Below are 17,298 nucleotides of genomic sequence, written 5' to 3'. Positions count from 1 at the left end.
TGTTGCAGTTCAGACCCAGGCAATTTTGCCCAGGTCTCAATAGCCATAAATTCAAATGTATCTTAGGCTTGAAAGAATTTGCATCTGGCCATTCTTACATAAGAACAACACAAGTTCAATTTTCAAGGAAGAAATTGATTGAAAAAAGCAAATGCTGAGCCTTTCTAGCAGTTCTCTCCTTGTCCAAACAGTCACAAACCCAAGGATCATCTTAGAACCATGGAATGGTTTGGTTTGGAAGTGACCTTAAAGGGGATCTAGTCCAACCCCCTCCAAGGGCTCACCTCTGCAGGAATGTGGGTGATACATGGCCTCAAGAGAGTCAAATGAAGCAGGGACAGCTATTGTATTTGTGGGGTGCCCCATGGCAGGAAGGAATGATGAATCTGACTCCATGTTCTCAGAAGGCTGATTTATTGTTTTATGATACTATATTATATTAAAGAATGCTATACTAAACTATACTAAAGAATACAGAAAGGATACTTACAGAAGGTTGAAAAGATAATGAAAACTCCTGACTCTTTCCAGAGTCCTGACACAGCTTGGCCCTGATTGGCTAAAGAGTCAAAACAACTCACAGCAGAATCCAATGGAACAATCACCTGTGGGTAAACAATCTCCAACCACATTCCACATGAGCACAACACAGGAGAAGCAAATGAGATAAGAATTGTTTTCCTTTTCTCTGAGGCTTCCCAGGAAAAAAATCCTGGGTGAAGGGATTTTTCAGAGAAAGTGAATGTCACAGACATCATCCCCAGGGTTGGTGGGACCTGTGAGGGTTTCCCTGGTGCCATTATGGGAGCTCCCACTCTATCCTGGGTGAAGGGATGGCCATGCAGAGGAGTGGGCTGTGCTCAGGGGCTGGATTGTAAAGCTGGGGTGTTCTGAACGAGGGGAGGGGGAAAGGGAGCTGAAACCTTCCTCTTTCTGACTTTCACAGCTGGGCTCATCTCAGGTTTCTGTGGTTGAAATGACCCCTGAGGTATTAAAAGTCTTTTTTCCCAGCCCTGCGACCGAAGAAGAAGTTGAGATTCCTCAGCTCTGCTTTTCAAGGTTGTTTATTTTCTCTTATCTGTTCCATTCTTTCTCTGCCCTGCTGAGATCTGTCCAGCAGGTCGGGTTGGGGCACAGTCCCTGCCCTTGGGCTGGTGTTGGCTTTTTATACTAAGAACTACGTGTACTTTATTTACAATAATGTCCCAATACCTATCACCTATGTTAGACAGTCTGTCTCTGCTCTAAACCAATCCAGAAGTGCCACCATCCCAGCAGAAGATGGAGGACAAGAAGAAAAAGGAGAAGGACAGGACATGCTCAGATTCCTCCATCTTGTCTCTTGGATCCCCATTCTAAACCCCCAAAATTCTACTTTTTCACCCTGTGACAAATTCACTATAGTTCTACTCAAACTCTTGTGGCTTGTAACTCCTCACACAAAGTTGGGAATTGTTCCCATGGGCTGAAATCAAAGGCCCAGATGGTTTTGACTCCGTGCCAAGGTCTCTGAGCCCCCTGCCAGGGTCTGGAGTCCTCCAGGGCAGCCAGAGCAATGTCCTGGGTCCTGACAGGCACAGACCTGCAGGTGTCCCCTGCCCCTCTGGCAGGGTGAGCAAGGCTGGCAATACTGGAGAGCCTCAGCTCCAAGCCAGGCACAGCCAGCCAACAGTGCCACAGGCCCTGTAAAGTGGGAGATTATTCCCATTCATTCAGAGCAAGACATTGAACATCTCATAATAACACAGCTAAAGCACTTAGTGAAAATAGAAAAGAATTACCTTGACAATTACTCCTTGGAGAATCCTGCAATACAAAGCCCTGGCTGATACAAAAATTGCTGTTGGCCTCTTGCTTATGAATATAACCTGGAACTGATTGTTCAGTGTGCTAGGCCTTGTCAAATGGGTAATTCAGCAAGAATAAGGTCCAGCTACTATTTAATCAGCAGGGATCACTGCTGCTGGCAGCATGAATAAAGTCTGTTCCAAGTATCTGCTTAAGGAAGTTTTCCCAAGAGATCTTGTTTTCAGAAGTAATTTCTTCACCTAGTGATAAATAAAAGCAGATGAATAATTTCCTTGAGCATCATCCTGGAAAGGGCAGCTTGGTGTGCCCCCTCCAATCTACCACAATAACCCTCTGCAAACCTGCCACTGTCCTTTCCTCATCCCCACCATCCAGCTGGGGACTCTGAGGGTACAAAACACCTGAGTGTTTTGGGGGCAAGTGAGTTGAAGAAAACAATGCTGTGCTGTTTAAAAAAAAAATGGAATTGATGCTTTTGTGGCTCTTTTCTGACATGAGGCCATCGCTGAACTGCCTGGAGCTGGAGCAGATTTAATCCATCTGACCAGGATGGACAAAGGAAGATGTCCTGAAAGAAGTTATTCCTCTCCACTGGCTATGAAAGGAGACGTCTCAAAAAGGGACATCTGAAGGTGGATCCCACCCAAAAGTAACTTGTGCAGAACAGGGGTGGGATTTTTCATCCTGTGACCATACCAGGACTGTACTAAGGGTATCCAAGGCCATGGCAATGTTACAAGAAGGAGCAGACCTAAAAAAAGAGGATCCCTCTGGATCCCAAGGCAGCAGCTTTTCACAGTTAAGTGCCCTTGAAGTGAGGAAGCCTTGAAAAGCCTTGTCCTCCCCTCAGGTCTGTTTTGAACCCAGGCCCAGCTGAGTGTGAGCAGGTACCTGTGCTGAGTGCCAGATATGGGCTGGACAATTTTCCCAGTGCTGCAAAACACTTTTTTTTTTTTTTTAATTTTTTTGAAAAAACAAACAAACAAACAAAACTGACTTGTCTTTTTTGAGGCAGAAAAATTCCAATAACTTTATTAACTTTTTATAACTGTACCAGAACAGTTTTGCCACAAAGCCTGTTCCTCCAATGACAGCTACTATTTCTGCAGGCTTTTTTCTGGAGGAGAAAATATCCCATTTCCTTTCTGGTTTTTATTTTCTCAAATGCTTTCCATTCTTCTTTGCCTTCTCCAGACTCCAGCTCATCTTTGTGTGATGGCAAAACTGGGCTGAACCCAGCACTGCCCAATTTTCCTACAAAACTCTCCAGATCACCTCCTAAAACAGGGAGGTGCAACATTCCTCATTGCAACACCTTTTGTGTTATCCACTCACATTTTGTCTGCAGGACATTTACATCTCCTGATGCTCTCTCCAGCCACTTTCTGCCTCCTTCCTTCCCTCCCATGCCCTGCCTTCCCTTCTGTTGATTCTGGAACCATCCCTTTGGTTTAAGGAAATAATTCCTAATTTTCACCCTAACCTCTTGAAGGCTTGCAGACTCTGCCAGTTGGATATTCAGCTTCAGGTGCCCACCTGGAGCCATCACACTGCTCCTGATGCAGCAGCAAACAGATTTTGGAGCAGCTGGTGGGGGTTTGTCCAGAGGTGATGCACCTGCAGAGCTCATGGGTTTTCACTGGGGCAGCAACACAAACCTTCTCCAAGCCAAGATACACCCAGTCATCCTCTCAGAGCAGAAATAAAACTCCCTTGACATGATTTATACTAGTCAAATCCTCATTGGTTGGTTTTTATTACATTATTTTCTGCTAGGTGCTTATAAATTGATTATTTGGTAATTTGAACCAGTGTCCTCCTGGCTGCTGGAATAAAGCTGGTGGGTCCCAGGTTCCTCACACCCTCATTCCCCTCCTCACAGCCAGGCACAGCATTTCCCCTTCTGCTGTGATAACACCTGAGGAGCCAAACTTTATCCAGCCCACTTCTCAGCTACTTTTGCTTTGTTTGTTCAGGCCCTTGAATCCATCAGTCTTCATTCCTCTCATCTTTTAACCTGTTCTTGTCTTGTGTTATCACTGCTCACGTTGTTTTAAGCTGATTTCATTTGCTAATCCTTTTTTGGAAGGATGGGAAAATTAAGGTATATTCTGTGGTTTCCTTTATTTGGTTTTTCCATTCTCTCATAAAGTAGAATACTGTTCTTATAGAAAATTCACAGTTTTCCTCCATCTTTCATTTTTTTTCCTTGTACTTTCATAAATAGCCTGGGTTAACTTTTACATTCCTTATCACTTGAAATCACTTTGGTGTTTCTGATCTTATCCTTAAGCACATGGCCTAATATTTTAATTAATTTTTCTTTTTTTCTTTTAATTATTCCTTTATTAAGTTCTACTTCTTGCATAAGTTCTTACATGACTTGCTTTTTCTTTTGCTGGGTGTTTTTCAACTGTTAGAAGCATGGAATGGTTTGGGTTTGATGGGACCTTGAAGATTATCTCATTCCACCCTCTGCCATGGCAGGGACACCTCCCACTAGCCCAGGGTGCTCCAAGCACTGTCCAGCCTGGCCTTGGACACTTCCAGGGATCCAGGAGCAGCCACAGCTTCTCTGGGCACCCTGTGCCAGGGCCTCACCTCCCTCACAGGGAAGGATTTCTCCCCAAAATCTGATCTAACCCTGCCCTCTGGCAGTGTGAAGCCATTCCCCCTTATCCTATCACTCCATGCCCTTGTCCAAAGTCCTTCTCCAGCTCTCTTGGAGCCCCTTTAGATACTAAAGGGGCTCTAAAGTCTCCTCAGAGAGAGAAAAACCTCAGAGAAAAAAAAAAAAAAAGGCAATAAAAAGGCAGGGAGCCAAGTGGTGAGGCATCTTAATTGCCAAAATCCTTGGGTTAGAATTCAATAACCAAAGCTCCTGGACTCCACTTGGGATATAGACAAAACTTCAAGACTTCTTGCATAGGCTCAGAAAACACAAATATTTTGAAGTGCAAATGGTGCTTTTGATAAAGCAAAGTTGTGTTTTCACAGAGGGGTGTGGAGCACCAAGAGCCACTGAGGGATATCTGCAAGGAGGGGGAAATCAAGGCTTTCTGTTCATTGCCCTCCTGGAGCCCGAGTGCTTTCACACATGGGAGGCACCCTGCTCTCTTGTAAAACCATCAGCACCTGGAAATAAGGCCTGGGATAACTCTGTCCTGCTGATAAAGCAGCTGGGAGGAATCACCATTAATTGGGCTTGAAAAAGGGGAGGAGGCAGTACTGGCTCTGAGGGAGCTTTTGAAAAGTTGTCCCCTTGGGCAAGACCTGATACATCACAGATAATTTGCAGGCTATTCACAGAAATTTAAATTTTGTTTAAGAAATACTCATCTTGGTTAAATGTCTTTTTTTTTAATCCCCTTTGTTTTCTCCAATTTCTGTGCTGTACCTGGGCAAATAGAGTCCAAGGCACCTCCCAGGGGAGAAATTACCATCCAGCAATTCTTTATAGCAGCAACCTAGGAAATCTGAGAAAATGCAAAAAAAGTTAAGAGCTTGAAGAAATCTCTGTTAAAGTCTGTACTTGCTTAATAGATGCTTCCCCATACCATGTGTTCAACTGGCTTATATCAAAGTATCAACTTTAATGTTTGATTTAGAATTTAATATAAGGGCAACTGACTGCAAAACACAATCAGATTTACCAGCTCAGGGGAATGAACCTTTTTATGAAACTAACAATTGCACATACAAAATCAGCTGAAAATGAGTTAGTGAGATGAAACTTCCACCTTCCTGGCTGAAGTTGTGATTAAAGCATGATTAAAGTCAGTGAGCTAAGTGAACAGCAATCAACCCAAGATTCAATTCACCCTTGGAAAAAAAAAAAAAAAAAAAAAAAAAAGAGGGACTATTTTTGTTATTTCAGTGATGTGCTGAGTTGAAGAGGGACAAGGCTCCAGCCTAAGCTGCCTGGCACTAATGACCTCCCCAGAACAGGGGATTCCCAAGCCCAGGAACAACACAATTCCCTCCTGTGTTGTAAACTGGACCTATTTGGGAAGCAGGCCAGCTCCCATGATTTTCTTTTCTCATAACATTTACTGCTGTTTCTCAGGCCATCCCTCAGAGTCATATGACAGGAATTGCAGCAGCTCTGGTTTTGTAAGTAAACACAAGCTCCTACCCTGCAAAATCAGGGAGGGAAATTTCACCATGTGACCCCAGTGCTCCCTGAAGATGGCCTCAAGTGTATTGAAAAGAGAGAGAAAATCAAAACTGCCCTGTGGGGAGGAGGCTGTAGAGGGGGGTGGCAGCAGTGTAATACAGGGGAGCAAAAAAATGAGATTTGGGGCAGCAGTTTGAGAATGTTGTAAATGATCAAATCGGCAGCCAAATTTATAAAAAAAAATTATAAATTTTAGATTCACAGCCGAATAGAATATTATAAAACCACCACAGCCAAGACAGTGTCAACCCCGGACTTTGACTCTGGGTGAACTTGGGTCAAACTGATGTAGTGTCAGCATCTCCCCAGAGTGTCACACCAACTGCTCCAGGTAGCCAGCTTATATACAGTTTGTTCTGCCTGGAGCAGAAATGACCTAAGATTTCTGTATGTCCTTTCATATGTATAACAGGGACTATACAGATTCAGACCTGTACAAAAGTCAGTCCATAGGTCTGGATGGCTGTCTGGGCTCCTCAAGATAGTCTTCTTTTCAATTGTAGCCAAGACTTCGCAGGTCCTCGATGTAATCTCTCCCAGGTGCTATTCTGTGAATGTTCTGGACATTCCTGGGAAATGGCTGATGATTGCCCGAGAAGGACTCATTCACTCGTTAATGGTCATGATTTTATCTGGGCGAGTCCGGGAAATCTTTGAATAGAAAGAAGGCCCTGCTTCTGGCCATGGGGGTCAGAGGCATGGTTGGATCTTATAATTTTTATACAGTTACAAAGCATGAATTATCTCTATCATATACTACAAGAACACAACCCCAGCAGACTCAAAATCCCACCAGGACTACCCCAGCCCAGCACTCTAAACCCTGCTGGGATCCTCTCCAGCCTGGTACCCCAAACCCTGCTGTGACCTCCCAAACCCATCACCCCCATCCCTGCTGGAACCCCTCAACCTGGCACCCCAATCTTGACCAGTATCCCTACCAACTCTCCCCAGTCAAGCATCCCAAACTTTGTGAGGACCTCTCCAGCCAGGGCAACCCAAACCCTGCTGGGACTTCCACATCCTGGCACCTGAAACACTTCTGGGACTCCCTCAGTCCACCATCTCAAATCCCAACAGGGTGCAACCACCCTCCTTGGGCTGTGCACCCCTATCCCACCAGGACTCCCCAACCCAGCTCTCCAAACCTCAGCACAATTTACCCAATCCAGCACCCCCGTTCCCTCCAGGACCTCACAACCTCATCTCCATCCCCAACACTGTCTCTGCCTGCATCTCCATCCTGATATCTCTCTTCATTTCCTTCCCTATCCCAATCCTCATTCCATCTCCGACCTCATCTACATCCACATTGCCATCTTCATCTCTATGCCTGTCCTCATCCCCACCAATTTCCATCTTCATCCCCATCACATCCAACCTACCAGCCCTTCCACATCCACCCCTCCATCTTAACTTCCATCCTCATCTTCATGCCTCCCTCTGTCTGCCTGTTCCCATTGCATCCCCATCTCCAACCTCTTCCACATCCCTATCCCCATCTCCATCTCTGTTCCTATCCTTATTCCCTTCCCTACCACCACAGTCATCCCCATCCCCATCTCCATTTCCATTTCCATCCCTGTCCCCATCTCCATACACATTCCCATGGCTGCCTCTGTCTCAATGTCTGTGTACCCTGAATCCCCATCTCCAACCCCTTCCACCTCCTCAACTCTTTGTCCCCATCTTTGTCCCTGTTCCCATCCCCAACGCAGCTCCATTTCCATTCTCATCCCCATTCCCATCTCCATCTCTGTCTCCATCTCAATGTCTGTCCCCTTTGTATCCTCATCTCCAACTTTTTCCATATCCCAATCTGTCCCCATCCTCGTCCCCTTCCCCTTTCCTGTCCTGATCCTCATCCCTGTCCCTAACTCAGCTCCATTTCCATTCCCATTCCCATCCCCATCTCCATCCCCATCCCTCTGCCTCTCTGTCCTCTTTGTACCCTCATCTCCAACTTCTTCCACATCCCAATCTCTGCCTCTGTCCCCTTCCACATCCCTATCCTGATCCTCATCCCCGTCCCCAACTCCATTCCCATCCCTACCTCCATCTTCATCCCCATGTCTCTGTCCCCTTTGTATCCTCATCTCCAACTTCTTCCACATCCTCATCCCCGTCCCTTTTCGCTGTCCCTCTCCCATCTCCATCCCCTCCTCCGCCCTCCCCTCCCGCCCCGCCCCGGGCGCTGCTGCCGGCGGGGCGGGCCGGGAGGCGGGGGCGGCGGCTCGGGGCCGCCTTTGTGCGGGGTCGGGGCTATCCCATCCCCGTTCCCCTTCCCGTTCCCGCTTCGTTCCTCGCTATCCCGCACCTCTCCGCACTTTCCCGTCCCACGGCATCCCCATGGCCGCCCCCCGGCCGGCGCACGGCTGCGGCAGCGGAGCGCTGCTGGGGCGCTTCGGGGTGCTGCTGCAGGCGCTGCTGGCTCTCTGCGCCTTCAGCACCCTCATGCGTGAGTACCGCGCACCTCGGGGCACCCCCTGCCCCCGGGGGGACCTCGGTAGGATGGGGTGGGTGCCCGTTCTCTTAAAAAGCACCGAGTTTTGGCTGAGCCGCGGTTGGGTTCGGGAGGAAGGGACGCGCTGGGGATGTTCCCGAGCAGCAGCGCCAGATGCTCCTTCTTCCAAACTCCCTAATCTGATGGTAATGAAGCTCCGCGGAAGGCGAGGCTGTAATCTCTTAAAATTGGCCGCGCTTGTGTGAGCCATTGCTCAGTCACTTAGAAAATTTTAATGAGGGGTAAAAAAAGCTTTTGGTGTGACCCCGCGAGTTGCCGGGGAGGAGCTGATAAAAACGGGGCGGGTGTCCGACCCGGCGCTGCGTGATGAGGGTGGTTTAATTGCGTTGTGATATTGTTTTGTTGAATTTTCGCTCAAGTTTTAGGGCTTGAGCGGCTGGGGAAGGAGGTTACAGAGAGAACGTGTTTTTCTGATTACTGGGAAGGGGTGGTAGTAGGAGAAATCAGCTGAGGAGTGAGAAAAATCACTCGGGGTGTGATTTCCAGAGCCGGAGAGAACGGCCCAAGTTACGCTGTAGAAAGTTCAGAGTGGATATTTGGGAAAGCGTCTTCTCCGGAAGGGGAAGGCATTGGAACAGGCTGCCCAGGGCAGTGCTGGAGCCTCGTCCCGGGAGGGATTTAAAATACGTGTGGATGTGGCACTTGGGGACGTGGTTTAGTGGGGCTCTTGGCAGTGCTGGGTTAATGATTGCACTTGATGGTATTAGAATTCTTTTCCAACCTCAGTGATTCTGCGATCCTGTGAAAAGGTGCGGAACGCCGAGGCTGAAAGAGCCGTGAAAATTTACTGTTGTTCTGTGCCGCAGCTGTGTTTTGCTCAGAGCAATGTGTGTGTTGCTGCTCTTCAGGGTTAAGTGGTTTAGCACAAGTTGAATCAACATGCCAGAACTCGATCTGTTTTCCTTGTTTAAAAGTCTGTGGTGACGGTGAACCGAAACCTCCAAGTTTTCTGGCTATGTAGCTGCAGATTTTGAGGTTCTGTTGCCCCCTCTGCCTTTTGGAAACCACTTTCAAAGGCTCCAACGCTGCGGTTAACGCCAAGCTGCCAGAGAAAATTGCAATAAGTTCTTCCAGGGATAACTGATCCCTTCTTCCAGCTGGGGCAGCCCAGTTGCAACATGCCGCTGCTTGTGTTTCACCAAATATTTTCAGTAAGAATAGTGTTAATTTCTTTTTCTGTTCCGGTTCCCCCTAGTGATGTGTGCATGTGAGTTAATTTTCCCATAAACGCTATGGGGTGTCCCATAAAATCAAGGACTTGAGTAAATCGTGTTGGAATACATCTGTGGATGAGGCTGCATAACCCCTGCCAGAAAATCAGCAGCTCTGGGCTAGCTGCTGGTGCAAGGGCTAATATTCCTGTGAACATTAACAACCTCTTATTTAATGAAGAGAAACTGAAAGCTGATCCTCTGTGGTTTCGTTGTGAGTCAGCTGAGGAGGAGCTGCTGCCTGGGACCCCGAGGGCAGATGTGTTTACAGCCCTGGGATCCCAACCACAGCACCTCCTCTGGCTGCAGCTGGGCTGGGGGTCCCTAGCCCACCCCAGCTGGTCCTTACCTGTGCCCCAGTCACACACTTCCAGCTGGAGGCTTCCTTGGATCTGCTGGAGGGGCTGTTTGTGTGCTGACCCCTAGCCCATGGTGGTTGTGGGCTCACCAGCAGTTTTGTGTTGGGCAGCAGCTTGCAGCTTTTGGGTTGTTTCTGTGGCACATGCAGCTGGCAGCCTTCTGGGAAGGAGAAGGCTCCAGTGCCTGGGAGGTGTGGAAGCCTCTGGAGCTGAGACAAAAAATTACTGGGAATTTTGGTTGCATCTTCATTTCACCCAGCCAGGCAGTCCCAGCTGGGTGACTACATCACGTGGAATTTAGGATCTTGCTGTTGTTGGAGTCAGCCCTTAGGTACATCTTTCCTTCAGTACTGTGATGTTCTTAGTGTGTGTTTCTACTGGTTTTATTACTGTGATTTCTTCTTTGCCAGGATGTTGCAGGCCATGGGTTAATAAGTGGAAACAAGGTCCACGAGTGTGGGCAGGCCCTGGCACAGGGTGCCCAGAGCAGCTGTGGCTGCCCCTGGATCCCTGGAAGTGTCCAAGGCCAGGCTGGATGGGGCTTGGAGCAACCTGGGATAGTGGAAGGTGTCCCTGCCATGGCTGGGGGTTGGAGCTGGATGATCTTTAAGTTCCCTTCCAACCCAAAACCATGTTACAGAATTCCCATCCAAACCCAAACCAGTGCCTTTTCTATCTATTCCTTCTACTTTAAAGTACCAGCTCAGCTATAGGAACACCTGGATTTGGATAGATAAAATTTCCAAATGTTGCAGATACTTGTTCAGAGCTCTTGAAAACATACAGAGGAGCTCAGGCTAACAATAATGTGGAAATCTGCAAAGTTGTGCAGGTGTATGTGCATGGATGTGCTCAGAGTATCCCTCCAGAATGTGAATCCCAAGCATGGCTATTGCAGGGAGGATAAATTTGTTTTTATCAGAGCAATTTGCATCATTGAATTTGTGTTTCTTGGGTCTGTGGAAAGATTCTCTCCTGCCAGCCTAGTAGGAAAACCTAATGGAGGAGGAAATCAGTCTTGAATGATTGAGTGGGGTGGTTGCTCCCCATTGCTGTGGATTCTGTGAAATGGATCCTTTGAGTGGTGAAAACAGGACCCAGAAGTACATGATGCCCAGCCTTGGCAGGGAGTCAGGACAGCTGTTTAGTGGGGTTTTATTATTCTGTCAACTCCCGTAAGCAATGGTGCTAACAGTTCATTTCAGCCTACAAACACTCTCTTGCTTTTCCAGCAAGGTGTTTAAGGCTGTAGCCAAGCCTAACCCCAGTCTGACCAGAGCTTGCTCAGGTTGCAGCTTTGCCCCATTTGGCAGTCAAATGGCAAAGAGGTGTCACCCTGTCCACCTGCCTGGGGTAGCTGTGGAGGCTCTTTGGCTCTAAGGACAGTCCTAGAACTGAACACAAACACTTGGAAGCAGAGGCAGAGGAGCCCAGCAGCTGTGAGTGTGTGGCAATCTGGATTCCTGTGCAAGAACCTCCCTTGGGGAGGTCGTGGCCCTGAGGAGTGGGGGTAATTGTGCAATCCCATCTAAAGCAGTTTGTGATGCTTTTCCTTGAGCATCCCTCAGATGGGTGGAGAAAGCTCGCTGCAGTTATCTCATCTGCAAGGGCTGGGTTTGCTTTTGAGGGCTGAGCCCCTGCAGTTGCTGCAATTCATTGAAACTTTTTTTTTTCTTTTTTTTTTTTTGAGGAAGGGGTTCTAGACTAGCAAAAGTTGTCCAGGCTTGCACAGGGGACAGCAAAACTCTTTGAAATGAGGGAAGATCTTTTGTACAAATTACATCCATAGCCTTCTTTGTGAATGAGCTAGAGTGCAGGAGAGACAGATTTGGGGAGTTGAAGAATTTTTGTCTCCATTGTGAATGGAAAAACTTTTCCCTGGAGCTGGTATACTCATTTTCTACTCTACCACAAACAGCATTGAGGAAATGCACGGACCTTTGTTTTTCTTCCAGCTTTTTCTGAAACTGTCTTGGCAGCCCCATGAGCTGCTGAATGAGGTGTAGTAGGACTTGTGATGTTGGTGTAGTATATGATAGAGATAATTCATGCTTTGTAACTGTATAAAATTATAAGATCCAACCATGCCTCTGACCCCCATGACCAGAAGCAGGGCCTTCTTTCTGTTCAAAGATTTCCCAGACTCCCCCAGATAAAATCATGACCATTAACGAGTGAATGAGTCCTTCTCAGGCAATCATCAGCCATTTCCCAGGAATGTCCAGAACATTCACAGAATAGCACCTGGGAGAGATTACATCGAGGACCTGCGAAGTCTTGGCTACAATTGACAAGAACACCATTTTGAGGAGCCCAGACAGCCATCCAGACCTATGGACTGACTTTTGTACTGGTCTGAATCTGTATAGTCCCTGTTATACATATGAAGGGACATACAGAAATCTTAGGTCATTTCTGCTCCAGGCAGAACAAACTGTATATAAGCTGGCTACCTGGAGCAGTTGGGGTGACACTCTGGGGAGATGCTGACACTACATCAGTTTGACCCAAGTTCACCCAGCGTCAAAGTCCGGGGTTGTCTTGGCTGTGGCGGTTTTATAATATTCTATCTGGTTGTCCATCTAATAAATTTATAATTTTTTAAATAAATTTGGCTGCTGATTTGATCATTTACAACATTGGTATGAAAATAGATGTTGCTCTTGGAAAACATTCCTGCTGCCAGGCAAGGAGAGCTGGACTGGACTGAGCTCCCACAACTCCGTGGAAATCTGGTTTTCAGCTTTACTTTTGAAAATGTCTCGATCCTGCCTCATGTGACAGCAGTGTCCCTCTCTCCTCCTGTGTGTCACTGCTGGACATGCTCTTCCAGCACATCTTGCCTTGAGCCTAGTCTTAAGAAGGCTCAGTTTGCAGTAGGGACCCTGGTGCTGACTCCCAGGCAGGACTTGGAGCTGGAGATGCTCTGTTAGCACCTGGGGTGGTGTTTTAGACACCGATCCAAATAGCTTGTCCTGAGGCAGAGCCACAGAATAGGAATTTACCAGACTTCCTGTAAAAGAAATAGTGTCTCTGTGGTAGAAAACAGTTGTTAAAGAACATCAGAAGTATCCCCTTGATCTGTGACCAGGGTTTTCTTGATCCCTGTGGATTTTCCAGCTGAGCTCTCGATGTTGATTTTCTCCTGGATGGTGCAATGGGAGAGAGCATTCTCGTGTTGAGAAGTGTCTGAACTTCCAGAGGGACTCCTGGAAGCTGTTGCACTCATCTCCTCTAGATTAATCAAACTTAACATTTTCTGTGACTTTTTACTGGGCCCTGTAGTGATAGGAAAAGGGACATTGGTTTTAAACTGAAGGAGGATAGATTTAGACTAAGTACAAGAGGAATTTTTTTTTACAATGAGAGCACTGAAACAGGTTGCCCAGCAGAATGATGGATGCCCTATCCTTGGAAACAGTCAAGGTCAGGTTGGATGAGTCTCTGACCAGCCTGGTCTAGTGGAAGGTGTCCCTGTCCATTAGGTTGGAAGGAGATGACCATGGAAGGACCCTTCCAACCCAAACCATGCTGTGATTCTGCCCCAGTGCTAAGTTCAGGGTGGTTGCTGCACATAGTTTGAAGTGCAGTGCTGTCTCTGTGCTTCAAAAGTATCCCGAGTGCTTTCTGGTTTGTGAAAATTCCTCATAAGGGTGGCTCAAAGTGTGAATCCATGTCAAGGAAAAGAAGAAATAAATGCTAGAGCCCTTGATCTGTCCAGTCTTCCATTCTGTTCTGAAATACACCTGCCCAAGACACAAAACCACTGCAGGCTTCCCATGCCCAAGGCAGGCTCTGCTGCCTTTGCTTGCTGTCACACAAGTGCATAACTCTGTGTGATTTTAATTGTTCGCTCACAAGAGCATGCAAATTCCAACTTCACCCTGTAAATGCTTTTCCCTCTAGAGAAAAACAAAGCCACAGAGGTTAACTGTGTCTGGCAGTGTGCAGCCTGGGTCCTTGCTGATTTACATGTAGGTTTGTGGGTTAAGCAACGAGCTGCACATGGCAGGACTCTCAGCACGTTTCTCTTCTGCTTCAGTACATCTGAAAACTGGATGAGCTGGAGAACATGTGTTGCCCTTTGTGGGCTGGAAGGTCTGTGCAGCACTCCGTGTGCTTCATTAAGCTGCACACAGCTTTCCACAAAGCTTTAGAATTGCAGCTGTTGGCTGCTCTGACCTCTCCTTGGCCGTCGCCCCTCGAGCGGCCGAGCTGAGGGAGGACTGGGAATGATTTATTAAGAAAAAAAGGATATTGATCTAGTACCAATATCCAACTGTGATGGACAAAAACTCTCTAACAGTTTAGAGTTAGAAAGTGTGTGTTTATTGTGACAGGTGATCAGAGAGTCCTTTTATCTATACAGCTATTGAATACCCAAAATACCAATGCATATTCATAACTTTGGTACGTCCCATTCCCCTCTCTGTATGGTAATTAGTTCAAAAGCCATTAAGCATTTGTTCCTTGAAATGGGTCGGTGGTCCCTTTCATGGGGAGGGGTCCCAAAATGAGGAAGTAAATGAAGTCTTCCTCGTTCTGACCCTTCTACCTGTTCAATGCAAATATGACAAATGAACCCTTGGTAGAACTCCTACTCCCCATCTTCAATTGGTTTCAGGACAGAGGAGGCCCACAATTGTCTTCTGTCCCTAAAAGCCATTTATCAGTTTCTATATTCTTCATTATAAACCCAGCTAACCAAACATTGTGTTGACAAGCAATCAACTATTAGTCAGCTACTAACTCTTAACTTCATCAAGGCCTACACATTTATTTTAATTAAGTCCAATAAAGCTTATCTCTAACTAAAATCTCAGCTCCTCTAAAATCTCTTAAATTCATTAAAGTTCGTGTCTCAGGAAGCTCCTGGTTCCTTTGAGAACAGAGGCATTGGGGAAGATGAGAGATGAGCTGGCAGAGTAGAGCTCCATGAGAAGTTACCTGTGATCCACAGGCAGCTGAGCACCTTGCACCTGGCTGAGCTGGTTCTGCCATGTGTGGTGAGCAGTTGATGTTATGGGTGACTTAACAAGACAAAAATCTGTACAGGGAAATTGGTATTTTATAATTGAGGTGGAGCATGCAAAGCTTTAAGGAGTCTCTTAAATTTAGAGCTTATTTTTTTAAACTGCATTTGTAAGAAAACTTTATGGCAGAGAGACTTTAGTGACAAAAGTTGGGTTGGCATAAAATGCTGTCTTTAATGCTAAAAGGGAGTAGAAAGAAGAGTAGAAAGAAGATGATGGTTAAAGTCCCTTCCCACCCAAACCATCTGTGATTCTGGGATAGCTGCTTGTGCATCACTTCATTCTTCAGGTGGTGTTCTCTTAGTGATCTTGGATTTTATTGCCTTTTTATCTTATTGCCTACTTTTACCTTTCCCTGTCTAAATTCCATTTTTCAAGGGACTGCCTTGCAGTGCTTTATATGGGGAGTCACAGCTGCCTCCCCAGGATGCTCTGCATTGAGTTGGAGCCCAGCCTCAGTCCAGGTGTCCTGTAGGACCTACTGTGTCAGCAAATAATATGTTCTGTTCTCAGTGTGCAAAGCACAACTGATGGTTGTTATCTCACAGCTTTGCTTGGTGACCACCTGGCACTTGGCTAAAATAACAGCTTCAAAAATCTGTGTAAAAATAAGACACAAAGGGTTGAGCTTAAGGCTGAGAGCCATGCCAGGGTCCTCTGTGGCCTCGATTGGGGCAGCTGGAGTCTCCAGAAGGATGAGTGTTCCAGCTGAGGCTCCTGAACAGCCTGCTCTGGTGGAAGCTGTGGAGGGAGTGGCAGGGAGTTGGAGCTAGATGTCTTTAAAGACCCTTCCCATCAAACCATTCAGTGATTCCATGAACACAATCTCAGTTTCTGTTCCTTCCTCTGCCCCTTTTGCTGGAGGTGCTTTCATCCTCCTAATGCTGGTACAAGGCTCCTTGGGAGGGAATGACAGAATAAACCTAGGGCAGACCTGAGGATGGAAGTCAGCAGCAGTCTGTGCCATCAAACCCCTGACAGCTGTTTTGAGGAGGAAAACCAGGACTTTGGCTGCTCCCTGAACTGATGGGGGATATAATTTCACACTTTTCTGGCTGCTCTCTGCAAACAGTGGCTGCTGCTGCTTCCTCCCATTGTGTCTAGGGTCAAGCTGTCTGAGTGGTGCATGCTCAGGCTAAGAATAGTGCAGACCCCAGGGTTTTGGCTCTGTATCCTGAATGTTGGCTTCTTTCCTGCCTGGGGCTTGGAAAGAGCCTGGGAAAGGGTGTGTCCTGCAGAATAGGTTGAGATGTGTTATTGGAGACTGTACTGCTGAAAATAACACAGAGGTTGGGCAGGGGCAGAGCTGCTGTTTCCTCCCTGGTGCAGTAGCTCTGAGTCCTCTTTGGCACAGGCCAGAAATAAAGTCCTGACCCTCTTGCTAGTGTGATGTGGCTCTGGAGATGGGGTTTATGGCAGTCAATTTAGTCCCCTCCTAAAAGCAGGTATCACCAGTTTGGGGCATCTCTGACTTTATTTTTGATAAGGCTTTCACAGTTTAGGTGTATTAATGCATCTATAAGTGCTTTTATATCAGGTTCATTTTTCAGTATCCATCCCCCAGGCCTGCTGCTGAGCTCAGCAGGGTCAGGCTTGGATCCCTGTAAATCAAATCCCAGCAGTTCTGTCTGGTGTGTCAACACCTCCCTCCCAAACCTCAGCTTCAGACTCCTGTGGTTGGTTGCAGTAAGATTTGTCAGGGAGGTGGTCTGACTCCCAGCCAAGCATGTCTAACCATATCCCAGGGAGGTAAGTTTCCCCCTATAATTTTGTAGAAACCTGTGGAAACCCAGGGCACTGGGAATATTTCTCTGTCTGCTCTGGGGTGCCCTGACCCCCAGGGGAGCACTGACTTTGACCCTCATCCATGGAGAAAGTTTCCCAGACTTCAGGATAGACTGGAATCCACAAAAGTGTGAAATAGATTACAGAGATCAGTGTAGGTGTGTCACTGGGTGAGAAATTGAGGGTTTGGGGTTTTTAGTGTGTTGTGAATGGAAGCAAGGTGGAGGGCACAGGGTGTCATCCTGGGTTTCTTCTTCATGCTGCTTCTTCCTCCTTCTCCATGGTTTGGGTGGCATTTTGTAATTGGGCAGAAAAGTCCCCATTGTGGGCTCTGTGGGATCAGTTATTGGGTCAAAAGGGAAAATAATCCAGGTGTCAGTTCTTAATTGGATAGTTCAGT

At 46.9% G+C, this 17,298-nt stretch overlaps 1 protein-coding gene across 1 annotated transcript in view; it reads left to right on the top strand.

Moving 5' to 3' along the window:
* Positions 1-8,223: 8,223 nt before the first annotated feature.
* Positions 8,224-17,298, top strand: part of LOC132327881 (store-operated calcium entry regulator STIMATE-like) — a 32,392-nt gene continuing 23,317 nt past the window's right edge. The window contains exon 1 of the mRNA XM_059847543.1: positions 8,224-8,444. Within this exon, the coding sequence (XP_059703526.1) occupies positions 8,336-8,444 (109 nt within the window). The 5' untranslated portion in view covers positions 8,224-8,335. The remainder of the gene's footprint in view (positions 8,445-17,298) is intronic.

Source organism: Haemorhous mexicanus, chromosome 5 (genome assembly GCF_027477595.1).
Source record: "Haemorhous mexicanus isolate bHaeMex1 chromosome 5, bHaeMex1.pri, whole genome shotgun sequence".
In the NCBI taxonomy this organism is placed as follows: domain Eukaryota; kingdom Metazoa; phylum Chordata; class Aves; order Passeriformes; family Fringillidae; genus Haemorhous; species Haemorhous mexicanus.
This window is presented reverse-complemented; position numbering and strand designations above follow the sequence as displayed.